The following is a 10629-nucleotide window of genomic DNA, read 5'->3' as shown; positions in this document are numbered from 1 at the left end:
GTCTGGTTTGTATGTCTCAATACCTGCATTCGGTCACACCATCGGTGGAACGAGTTAACATAAGGATGGACACAATGACACCGTATAAGCCTAGGACCTCGGCAAAGATGAGGATGAGAACCATTCCGATATAGAGACGCGGTTGCTGCGAACTTGCACGAACTGGGGATTGTTAGGCATTTGTCACAATTTGTCAAGTTTGCTGCCTTCAGTCCATGAATGAACATACCTCCAGCATCACCAACAATGCCAATAGCAAAGCCAGCAGCCATGCCGCACAGCCCTACGGAAATGCCGGCACCGAGCTGCAAGAAGGCCGTGTGGATAGCCATCTTCTCCTTGATGTTGTTTGACATGATGACGCTTGCTACAAGACCGTAGATGGACAGGATCTGGGCCATGATGGCACACAGGCTAAAGTGTGTCAGCCACTGTTTTACCAACGTTGAGTTCATCTCAACGTACGTGTTTTGCATCATCATGTCGGGGCGGAGGATGCCAGATTGGAAGATTGCGCCGGCGGACTTTGCGGTGCCGTATGCCGCGCCGAAAGTTGTGAATACGATGGAACAGGCACAACCAAGTGCGCCAAAGAAGGACTGTCCATGACTTATGTGAGGAGAGGCGGGTTATTCTTTGGCAAAGGGCTACATACGGCGTACATGGGACTAGAAATATCATGTCAGTTGAGTCTCAATGTTTCATAGGTTAAGAGGGAGTTGTACCATCGGTCCATATTTGCAAGCAACTCAGCATCCATTTTGGCGTTGGTTAGTCACAGTGGAAATTCCAGTTGAGGGCAAAAGGTGTTATCACGGGGACATATGGTCAGAAGTTTGTGGTAAGCAAGACATATATACTCATGCCAAGCTGCACAGTCGGTCCAGGACGTGTAAGGCTAAGGTATGTACACGCTGCAAACAACATCACTTGGTAATATGCGCCCCCCCCTCAAAAGGATTGATTTCAGCCGCAAAAAGACTATTAAGCTTGGCAGCGCTTTTCTAGGCAGCCAAAAACTGACGGCTTGCACGGTTTGTGTTGGCGATGTAGGGCTACATCCTTATGTGGCTTGGTAGGCAGAAGAATAAGCTGCGTTATAAGTGGCTGATGGTGAACATCCAACATAAGATGCATACTCGGAGAGAGGCCTCTGCACTAGATTCACCAACGACATACCCCTCTGTGCTCGTGAAGCACAATGGCTAAGGGGTAATCTACACGAGTGTCCGTCTGGAAGCAGAGGTAGAGTTCAAGCAAGCTGGGGGTTTGTGAAACCGAAGATGTTACTGCATGATACAATGAGAAACGACGTGGAACTTGGACCGAGAGTAGTAGTATGTATGGGATAGAGAATAACCACAAAATAGGAATCACGCTTCTCGTTATGATTGTTGGTGTTGAGAGCAACATTGATTCAAATGCATGATTATAATGGAACCACTGTCTACCCTAAACATACAAGAGAAATCACAGAGCCAATGACTCTAGAGGGACGAGATCTTGGCATTTTTGAGTGGGAAAACATCTATTTAAAGGAATGAAACAGGTATCGGACGTCATGCGAACCGACGCCGACTCGGCTCTGTTCTGCTGTAGCCTGAATTTGAATTGTTACTAACGAGTGCCTCCGTTGTTAGTCGGAAGTTCGGCACCTTGAGCCACTTTAAGTTGTCGTAAGCATTGCCATCCGATTCTCATCCATGTGATGTCAACTGACTGACTAAGTAGGTAGTGACCTTTCGTGAATAACTTCAACTAGGTACCTACCTAGAATCGAATCGATTTGATTTCTCTTTAGAGAAAGACCTTGTAACTTGTGGCATCGTGTTACAAAGAAAGCCCCGTGGTTAGGTGCTGCAGGGACCAACGCATTGCACGTCATCGAGCTTGCGCCAGTCAGACGCCCATGTAAACGTTTCATACTGTAGAGAGGCTTGCAAATAAGTTGAGAACTAAGAATAACTATACTTACCTTATAGTTTTGCTTAGTGTAAGGTACTCCGCAGTAGGTAGCAGTAGACTGACTGTACGTACAGAGTAGGATGGGTACTACTCATTAGGTTAGGCATCATGCGAATACTACGGATCTCCCGCCTTTTACGTGCCCGCTCTATCTCCCGAACAACCTCTAAAGGTTTCTATCGGCCGCGCGTCTCCTCACTGACGCCTCAGCATCAACTCGAGCGGGAGGTGATCATGAGTTAGATATGCCCGATGAGATGAAGATGAGATGAAGATGGGATGGGATCAGAGACATCCCGACGTTTTCAGGGTGTTTCGAATATGCAAACTCCACTGGTTCGTGCGGCGCCTAAAGATGACTTTGATACAGCTTAGATCGATCAAGGGGGTAAATGGCATGACTGGGTTCTCCAAATGTTATACAAAATGCATGCAAGTGTCACAACGAATGGCGGTTACAGATACCGGATATGTTTTCTCTCTGTCTCCCGATCTCTTCTCTGTCTTTCTCACCCTCTCCTTTCGGGTCGTTCCCTCGCTACTTCGGCGTTTCCGTGCCGAGAGGTGGTGCTCTGACGTTTGCTTTTCAAGGTGACGTTGACACATCGCCAGAGTTTAGTACTCCCGCGCGGATGTGCGGCAAGATCCTTAGTAACATTGACTATCTATGACCAAATATCGGCACTGCGACATACTAGTCTAGACTACCAAGTTCGCCTTGTGGGCGTAATCCGATCCAGCGTCAAGTTGGGGCGGAGCATCCGTCTGTCTGTACATCGGGGCCAGGATATAAACACAAGGATCAATACCCTCATCTCAGTTGATAGATGAGCCTGACAGATCATATCAACTTAACGAGGTTTCAATCATGAAGTCCATTCAACTATCCTCCTTGCTATTGTCCTTACTACCACTTACTCAAGCAATTTCCCTCAACAAGAGAGACAATGGCCTCGAGCCTCGTGTTATGAGCGTCGAGATCCAGAGGCGGACAATATCTGATCCCATTTCCAATGATCGAAGACGTCTTCGCAGAAGAGACGGGACAGTAGACATTGATATTGACAATGAAGTAAGTATCTGCCCCAAAAACACAAAAAAGCACAGTCACTGACCCTTTCTAGCAATCTCTATACTTCCTCAATGCATCATTGGGAACGCCAGCTCAAGATTTCCGCCTCCATCTCGACACTGGAAGCAGTGATCTATGGGTCAACGCAGAAGGCTCAAAATTATGTTCTACTCACGCCAATATATGCAGCGAATCTGGCCTATACAGCCCCAACAAGTCGTCGACTTATGAGTATTTAAACAGCGACTTCAACATCTCATATGCCGATGGCTCTGGTGCCTCCGGAGACTATGCTACCGAGACGTTCCGCATGGGTAGTGTGAAGCTTGAAGATTTGCAATTTGGTATCGGATATGTTACATCTGACAACGAAGGCGTTCTTGGCATCGGATACAAGAGCAATGAGGCTCAGGTCGGCCAACTCAACCGAGACGCCTATGATAACTTGCCGGCCAAGTTGGCTTCCAAGGGTCTCATCGCTTCTAATGCGTACAGCTTGTATCTCAACGACCTCGAATCCGCCACTGGAACCATCCTATTTGGAGGCGTGGACCAGGAGCAGTACATCGGCGATCTAGTCACTCTCTCTATCAACAAGATCAATGGCGGGTACTCCGAGTTCTCCATCACATTACAGAGCGTCAGCGCAGACTCAGAAACCATCGTTGACAACCTCGACCTTGCTGTTATCCTCGACTCGGGCTCAACACTGTCATATCTCCCCGCCTCACTTACATCAGACATATACGACATTGTTGGCGCTCAGTACGAGGAGGGCCAGTCTGTGGCTTACGTTCCCTGCGACATCGGAAACGATTCCGGAAACTTTACGTTCAAGTTCAAAGACTCGGCGGAGATCTCAGTATCATTGAGTGAGATGGTCCTTGACTTCACCGACGTGACAGGGAATCAACTATCCTTCGATAATGGCCAAGCAGCCTGTACTTTTGGAATAGCACCCACGACAGGGGACTTTTCAATCTTGGGCGACACATTTCTCAGAAGCGCCTACGTTGTCTTTGATCTTGACAACAACGAGATCTCACTAGCACAGAGCAACTTCAACGCTACAAAATCGCATATTCTCGAGATCGGTACCGGAAAGAATGCTGTTCCTACTGTCACCGGCAGTGGTTCTTCGGATAACAAGGAGAATGCCGCTGCGTCACTTTCGCCATTGGGAGGCGATGCAGCTGTGTCCATGGTTGCGGGGGCCTTTGCTCTCGGGTTTGCTTGGATGCTTATATAACGTCGTATTGACGATGTGCATGGTTTATGAAGGCATCTGGGGTAAGGCATCATGATTTAGCGTCTGGTTTGGCGTGATGGATGTTCTGGCGTTACATGATTATTCTGTTGTATCACATTCAAGGAGTATCGGGTCAAGATAGACACGAGTCAAGAGAAATGATGTTCTATTGATTTCTAAATAAGTTGCCTTTGACTCGAACCTTTCCTACCTATCACTGACCAATGGCAGTGATGCGATCTGCGGGCGTTTGCCGATTCGGCTCCGAAAGGTCGCATCGTGTCACTCTTCACTGATATATAGCACGGAGATTAGTTACGTCCTATGTATACATCTCATATATATATATATATTTCGACTGTCTTTTGTCCAAGTAAGCTGACCCTTTCAGCCCCAAGACTTCAGCCTGCTGTTGACGGCATGCTACAGTAAACATTGTACCTGAAACCAATATACGCCGGACAGTACAGAATGACTGCTTATATCGAGCTTGCAGCTTCTTGGCTCTTCAAAAACGCCAAGGGCAGAGATGCGAAAGCTTTCTTCACCACTCCCGCCTTTGCTGAGCATCCAGAGCCTACACTCTCTGTCACATCTCCAGATTGTGGCCCAGATGGTGCAACATTGGGGAAGGACTACATGCACGGCGATCAGCACAAGTTTCCAGAGTTATCCTGGAACTCTCACTCTGGTGTAAGAGAGTGGCTACTTGTGTCTGAAGACCCAGATGCTCCCCTCCCAACGCCAGTTTGTCATGGGTGCGTTGACATTTTTGTTTTTGGAAGAATGAGACTAAGAGTTGTAGAATCTACTTGGGAATACCCTCTGAGAAAACAAGAGTCGTCGGGAGTGACTTTGAGCCTGTTGAAAAGACTTCCAATCGACTAGCGGGAGGCTTCTACTATGGTGCGAATCGCATCGGCTCGATTTACGGTGCTCCACGGCCACTTCTAAATCATGGCATCCATCGATGTGAGTATTCTTTGCGTGGCTCAATTGCAAATACATGAATTAACACGATACAAAGACTGGTATGAAGTAATTGGTCTAAATGAGCCTTTGGACGACAAGTTCAAGACCTCCAAACCGAACAGGGATCAAGTCGCAGAAGCCATTAACGGTAAGGTAGTTGTATGGGGAAGATGGATGGGACAGTGTGAGAGAAGATGGGAGTGAGTCAAGATGGAGATGGCATCGATCTTCTATGTTTCTACTCTTACGCACAATCGACGGCTCCAATCTCTCAGCCCGTCACTCATTTTGTAATTATTGAACACAAACACCCTTAAATACGTCCAAAACTCCATATGTTCAACCCAGTCTTGGTTCCCTCTTGAACCGGCAGCCCAGCATGCCATGTCTCTTCGTACCCTCTACCATCCGCCGCAAAGTTCTCCCAATATACTGCATTCCCCGGCACAACCTTGAAAGTCACGCCCATGCCTTTATGTTCCTCCGTGTCGTCATGACACTCGATGAACCGACACCATTCCGTCTCCGCTGGCCTCTTGATAAGGGGAAACCCGGTGCCACCACCCTTAAGACTATCAGAACCCTCGACCCACACCATGAGACTGCTCACACGACCCCATCCACGCGTGTTAGTACTCCAGTCAAAGTGATGGTCGTAGTGGCCACCCGGACCGTACCGTTGAGTTCTCAGGCGTTCGATCCAGAGATCTGGGCGCCAGCCTTGAAGAGCGCGGGCACGAGACTCAATGCAGCGGACAGGGTCAGTTCTGGGAATGACCGCAACGTGAGAGTCACGGACTGAAGAGTCGCGATGAGTGGCCTCGCCATTGTTTGTTATGGTTGAAGGTACAAAGAGCGGTTCACTATTGAGTATCAGCACCATATCATGCATGACACAATATGGGGACATAACTACCTTATATCAAGCAAATGCTTCCTCTCTTCCCCATTCAAGAAATTCTCGAGATATATCACCAGAGGCTCTCTGCTCAAAATTCTGGCAACATAACCATCTGGAACACACTCAGCCGCTGTCGCATTGGGCGGATCAATAGCTAGGAGCGACTCATTCAACTTGGGGCGCGGTGAGACATCGTTGATGCGAGTGGCCCGGTCTGGATACAAGAAGTCACTGGTGGGGTTTGAGAAGACTAGGATAATAGCCAGGAGCCCAATCACGTATTGAAACATGGTTGAGGGCAATTCATAAGCAGTCAATGGCTGATAGTCTAGAGGAGGATGAGAGTTGAAGGGGGGCGGATGGGTGGTTGAGCTCATGGTGAGTCAGAGTGGAGCAAAACGACCTTACCTACCTATGTACAAGGGAGGGTTAAAGCTTCGGATAAGACGGGGATCACTAATGACTGATCTGACCATAGGATCTCAAAGAGCAGACATACGTAGTTCAGGTTTTGAGTATTTCATAGATATCTTGATCATTTCCAGTTTATTTATTTCCTCTAATTGGTTCCAAATCGAGTACAAGAGTTGTGTGTCGTCATCTCCAACAAATCATGGGTATATATCGTACAAGTTCCCCTTCGTTCAACACATCAACGTCCACTGAATGAAGCACCAAAAACTCCAGTCGTTCCTAGTAATACAGATAAACTCAATCCAAACTTCTCCATCCTTGTCAATTTCCCGCTGGAAGTCCGCCAACATCCCAGCTGAGATCGACAGCATTCAATATCCCCCATGGATCACCATCACCGAGGGGAATAGTATTTGCCGCCATCTGTGCAAAGAGTGTTTCTTCGGTAGACTGCCATATCGGTGTAGAGATGCGTTCTTGAAATGCTCTTAAATCGATCCGATTTTCCTCTGCACTATTCCCGAGGCCGATATCAGGTGAGGTATGACTGCTCCCGGAGACCGTCTTCGTGTAGGAACCTTGATTTGAACCTTGGTGAGCTGGCGAAGATGCGGCTGATGAATTTGTTCGATCCGGTAGCGAAATAGCACCTGAGGCCATGCGGGGTGAGAATGATGCTGGCCACATACCCGTTCCTCTGAAGTTGGGATTCAAGTTCAAGTGAAGAGGGTCTTTGTTCCGCATATTGGCCATAACTTCAGGTCCAGGGCTTTCTCTCGTTCTCTTTCGTTTATTGGTTTCCGGATCTGATCGACCCGCAGGCTCAACATTTCTAGCAGCGGCCCCAAGCACTGCTGAATAACACGTCTTTCCCAGCGACATGGCACTGGCCACTTTGTCCAATCTTGACTCTTCAGCATCCATCCGTTTCTCCTGGGTGAAGTTGGAAGCAAACAAGATAGGCGATGCCCCGGTATGCTCCGCAACTGAGCTTCGGGCAAGCATGGGGATACGCGACCTGCTTGGTCCAAAAGCGTTTCGATATTTCCTCAATGATGGTACTTGAATAACAGAGCTGAGCCCGTTCTTTTCGATGTCGAGGCATGCTTGCTGTAAGAACGTTCGTGTGATGGTGTGCACACGTGCGATAGCCTCCATAGATTGGATTATGAGCTGGAAATTTGACAGGTCAATTGTGCTTAAGCCGGTGACCGGGTCCTCTTTGCCTAGATACACGTAAACCGTAGTGGTACAGTATAGCGAGAGAGCAGACAATGGGCTCTTCTACGCGATCGTTAGCCAAGATACAAGAAATAAACAGAATACATACAAAGAACATAGTGCCGTTGGCGGTCAGTCGCATGATATTGACAATCTCCTCGGCAGCCGCTCGAAGGCGAGTGACGCTACCCTGTTTGACATGATCAGGGAGGTTGTATTTGTCCGCTTTTTCAACGGCAGCGTGATGCAGACATATAATCGCGGCGTGAAGGTTGAGGTTCAAATGGAGTGCTGATACGTCTCGCACATTCTCAGGGAGGCGGAATTTCTCGGGGAGAAACATGAAGAGGCTGGATAAGGTGTTGTCCAAATCGCGGTGTCGAGTCCAAAATGACCCATGCATCAGATCTTCGTTTCTTGAGTCGGGCTTGGATCGGTGAACATGACGGAGAATGATCTTGAAAATTTCACAAGTAAGGATGGTTCCAGCAAACCCTGTGTACTGAGCACCCTGAATTGCCTCGTCCAGAAAAGGGGCGTCCTCCTTGCGATCTTCAACAAATGCTTCTTCCGAGGCAGGAAGCCTTGTCGCGATCTAAGTCATGGTCAGCATTGCTCAGGAAAGGGGTGAGTGTATCATACGTCTTCCGAGTTAATCAGACTCGGCCATCCTGTAGAGATACTGCAATGTGCATCTGCAGCAAACACCCCCCAAAAGATTCTCCTTCGCTCTTCCAATTCGGCCCATGTAAGAGGAGGTCCCAGTGCCGGCGGCATTCCAAGGGGGTCCCCATCGAGGCGGTCAAGTCCTATCATGTGACATAGTCGTACCGAGTTTGCTACGCTTATGGTCGACCTCGTGAAAAGTAGGTGTTTTGCCTCGTAAAACGCAATGAGGGCCCACGTCTGCGCGTGTTGAACAGATATGAAAGCATCCCCGTGCCCCTAAAACCGTCAACATTGACCTGCCAAGCACTTCCAAATCGCTCACCTTCATCATGTCTGCCTCAATGTACGCCCGCGATCGACGGTAAAAGACATCGTGGTACTCGTCAAACTTGGTGCTGCCAGTGGCTGCTAGAGCCCATATGGCATATCGCAGACACATAGGGGGTCTTCGGAGCAGGGGGCCATAAAAAGATTGGAGATATTTTCCTGGGTGGATAATTGGTATCATGCGATATTGGTTATGAAAGAAGATATTGTTGCTAGAAAGGTCAGCGCCCATCCTGGAGGTCCGAATACCGACCATTCTTACAGTTCTTCCATGACATCGTCCGGCGGCAAAGGTTCGGTCATGCCCAGACTCATCAACTGCGCATTCAGAATCTGGGGGCTCTCCTGTGGATTTTGGACGATGTTGGGTGATGTGAAAGACGGAAAATCGGGATCAGGCAGATTGTTAATTGTCTGACCCAGTCCAGGGGTAAAGTCCATATCAAAGAAGTTGACATTCGCCTGCGGTGGCTGAGTTGGACTCCCATCGTCTGTTTTCTCCTCTGAAGAATTCTTATTGACCTCCTTGAGATAATCTTCAACTTGAGCTGAGATACATCATCAGCGACTTGTGGTTCATGATTACAGTACAACTGTTGGTTGTCGAGATACTTACCCAGACGAGCCTCGAGTTCCTTGACATTTCTTCTCTTGAAGTTGGGCTTTCTCCGGGATTCTGGATATACACACTCATTTGAGACCTTGACACAGCGAGTGCACGCCGGTTTCGTGCGATCGCATTTCAACTTGCGGGCTCTGCAGGAAACGCAGGCTAAAGGCTCAGTCTTTGCAGACTCAGGTTGGCCGGAAGGATCGGGCTCGCTTGTGTCTGGTGGCATCTTGATGAACAAGCACGGTCATTCAATGAATGATAAGATGGTTCCGATTATTCCTCCTCAGATCTCAAGTTTGCTGTCGCTGTAGAGTGTTGTGCGTGGTGGATAGAGGTTGCAGATGGGGCTCAAGAACCTTGTCAGATAGATACAGAGCGGAAAGCATTCGGAGAGCAATCAAGTTATCGTGTTATCCCGACGAGTAATGGAATACGTATGAAGGCTCAATTACGATGGTCTTCACGATGGAGAAACGTATTACAGGCATTTTCACGTCGTCAAGCTTTGATGTGGTTTGCCGTTTGACAGACCAAACGTCGGAAATCTAAACTGTCCGAAGGCCGAGAGGCTGACAATAGCCCGACAAAGGTTCTGATGAGTCAGGATCGCAAAGAGCGAAGACGCGAGCAACATGAGACCGAGACGTAACTGTCTTGATTATACTGTTGAGAGTTGAAGCAAAAGACGCAAAAATGAATGCAAATGCATGCTTGAGTAGCCTGGTACTCACCTAGGTAAAGAACCTTGACAAGGTAAAACTACTAAAGGTGAGGTGTGCCTTGTTACTGAGGTATCGGTAAATGATTCGGCTCGTTTAACCTTAACACACCAAGACTCCATTAAAAACAACGAAAAAAAAAGAGGCTGCTTGTTCCTGCTTCGATGTGGCGCGGGTAGGAGATGGCTTCTTCATCCCTTGCGTATCAGCCACACCTAAAGACACCTACCTAAAGTTCCTACAGTACCTTCCCAATGGAAAATATCTTGTGTCTTGATTAAAGGAAGGTAGGTAGGTACCTCAGGTTGAGCTTGGCCCATCTAAAGCATCTATACCTTGGTGGGAAGGCAGAAGCGAGAAACGTATCGCTTGTAACGCAATGTAGGTAAGGTACCTACGGACCCAACGTCACTAACATTGATTCCATCACTCTCACTCTGACTCTCATAGCCACCAGAAACAAATTACTGTTACTTTTAGCCCTCTAGGCCCTTCATTAACGCTCCA

At 48.1% G+C, this 10629-nt stretch overlaps 4 protein-coding genes across 4 annotated transcripts; 1 reads left to right on the top strand and 3 right to left on the bottom strand.

Annotated features, from left to right (window-relative positions):
• Window positions 1-16: 16 nt before the first annotated feature.
• On the bottom strand, window positions 17-760 carry J7337_009677 (uncharacterized protein; the record flags this gene model as incomplete). Its single annotated transcript, XM_044827272.1, has 5 exons — window positions 17-162; window positions 230-414; window positions 466-609; window positions 663-668; window positions 726-760. 5 exons carry the CDS (start codon window positions 758-760, stop codon window positions 17-19), a joined length of 516 nt encoding a protein of 171 aa, XP_044677866.1.
• Window positions 761-2833: 2073 nt separating this feature from the next.
• Window positions 2834-4286, top strand: J7337_009676 (uncharacterized protein; the record flags this gene model as incomplete). The annotated part of the gene is made up of 2 exons (XM_044827271.1): window positions 2834-3037; window positions 3090-4286. The coding sequence occupies 2 exons, from the start codon at window positions 2834-2836 to the stop codon at window positions 4284-4286; spliced, it is 1401 nt and encodes a 466-aa protein (XP_044677865.1).
• A 1285-nt stretch (window positions 4287-5571) lies between these two features.
• Window positions 5572-6449, bottom strand: J7337_009675 (uncharacterized protein; the record flags this gene model as incomplete). The annotated part of the gene is made up of 2 exons (XM_044827270.1): window positions 5572-6121; window positions 6175-6449. The coding sequence occupies 2 exons, from the start codon at window positions 6447-6449 to the stop codon at window positions 5572-5574; spliced, it is 825 nt and encodes a 274-aa protein (XP_044677864.1).
• Window positions 6450-6894: 445 nt separating this feature from the next.
• J7337_009674 (uncharacterized protein) lies at window positions 6895-9629 on the bottom strand (the record flags this gene model as incomplete). Its single annotated transcript, XM_044827269.1, has 5 exons — window positions 6895-7857; window positions 7904-8389; window positions 8786-9002; window positions 9053-9338; window positions 9407-9629. The coding sequence occupies 5 exons, from the start codon at window positions 9627-9629 to the stop codon at window positions 6895-6897; spliced, it is 2175 nt and encodes a 724-aa protein (XP_044677863.1).
• Between the last annotated feature and the right edge of the window lie 1000 nt (window positions 9630-10629).

The sequence above is a fragment of the Fusarium musae genome, chromosome 7 (genome assembly GCF_019915245.1).
Source record: "Fusarium musae strain F31 chromosome 7, whole genome shotgun sequence".
NCBI classification, from domain to species: domain Eukaryota; kingdom Fungi; phylum Ascomycota; class Sordariomycetes; order Hypocreales; family Nectriaceae; genus Fusarium; species Fusarium musae.
This window is presented reverse-complemented; position numbering and strand designations above follow the sequence as displayed.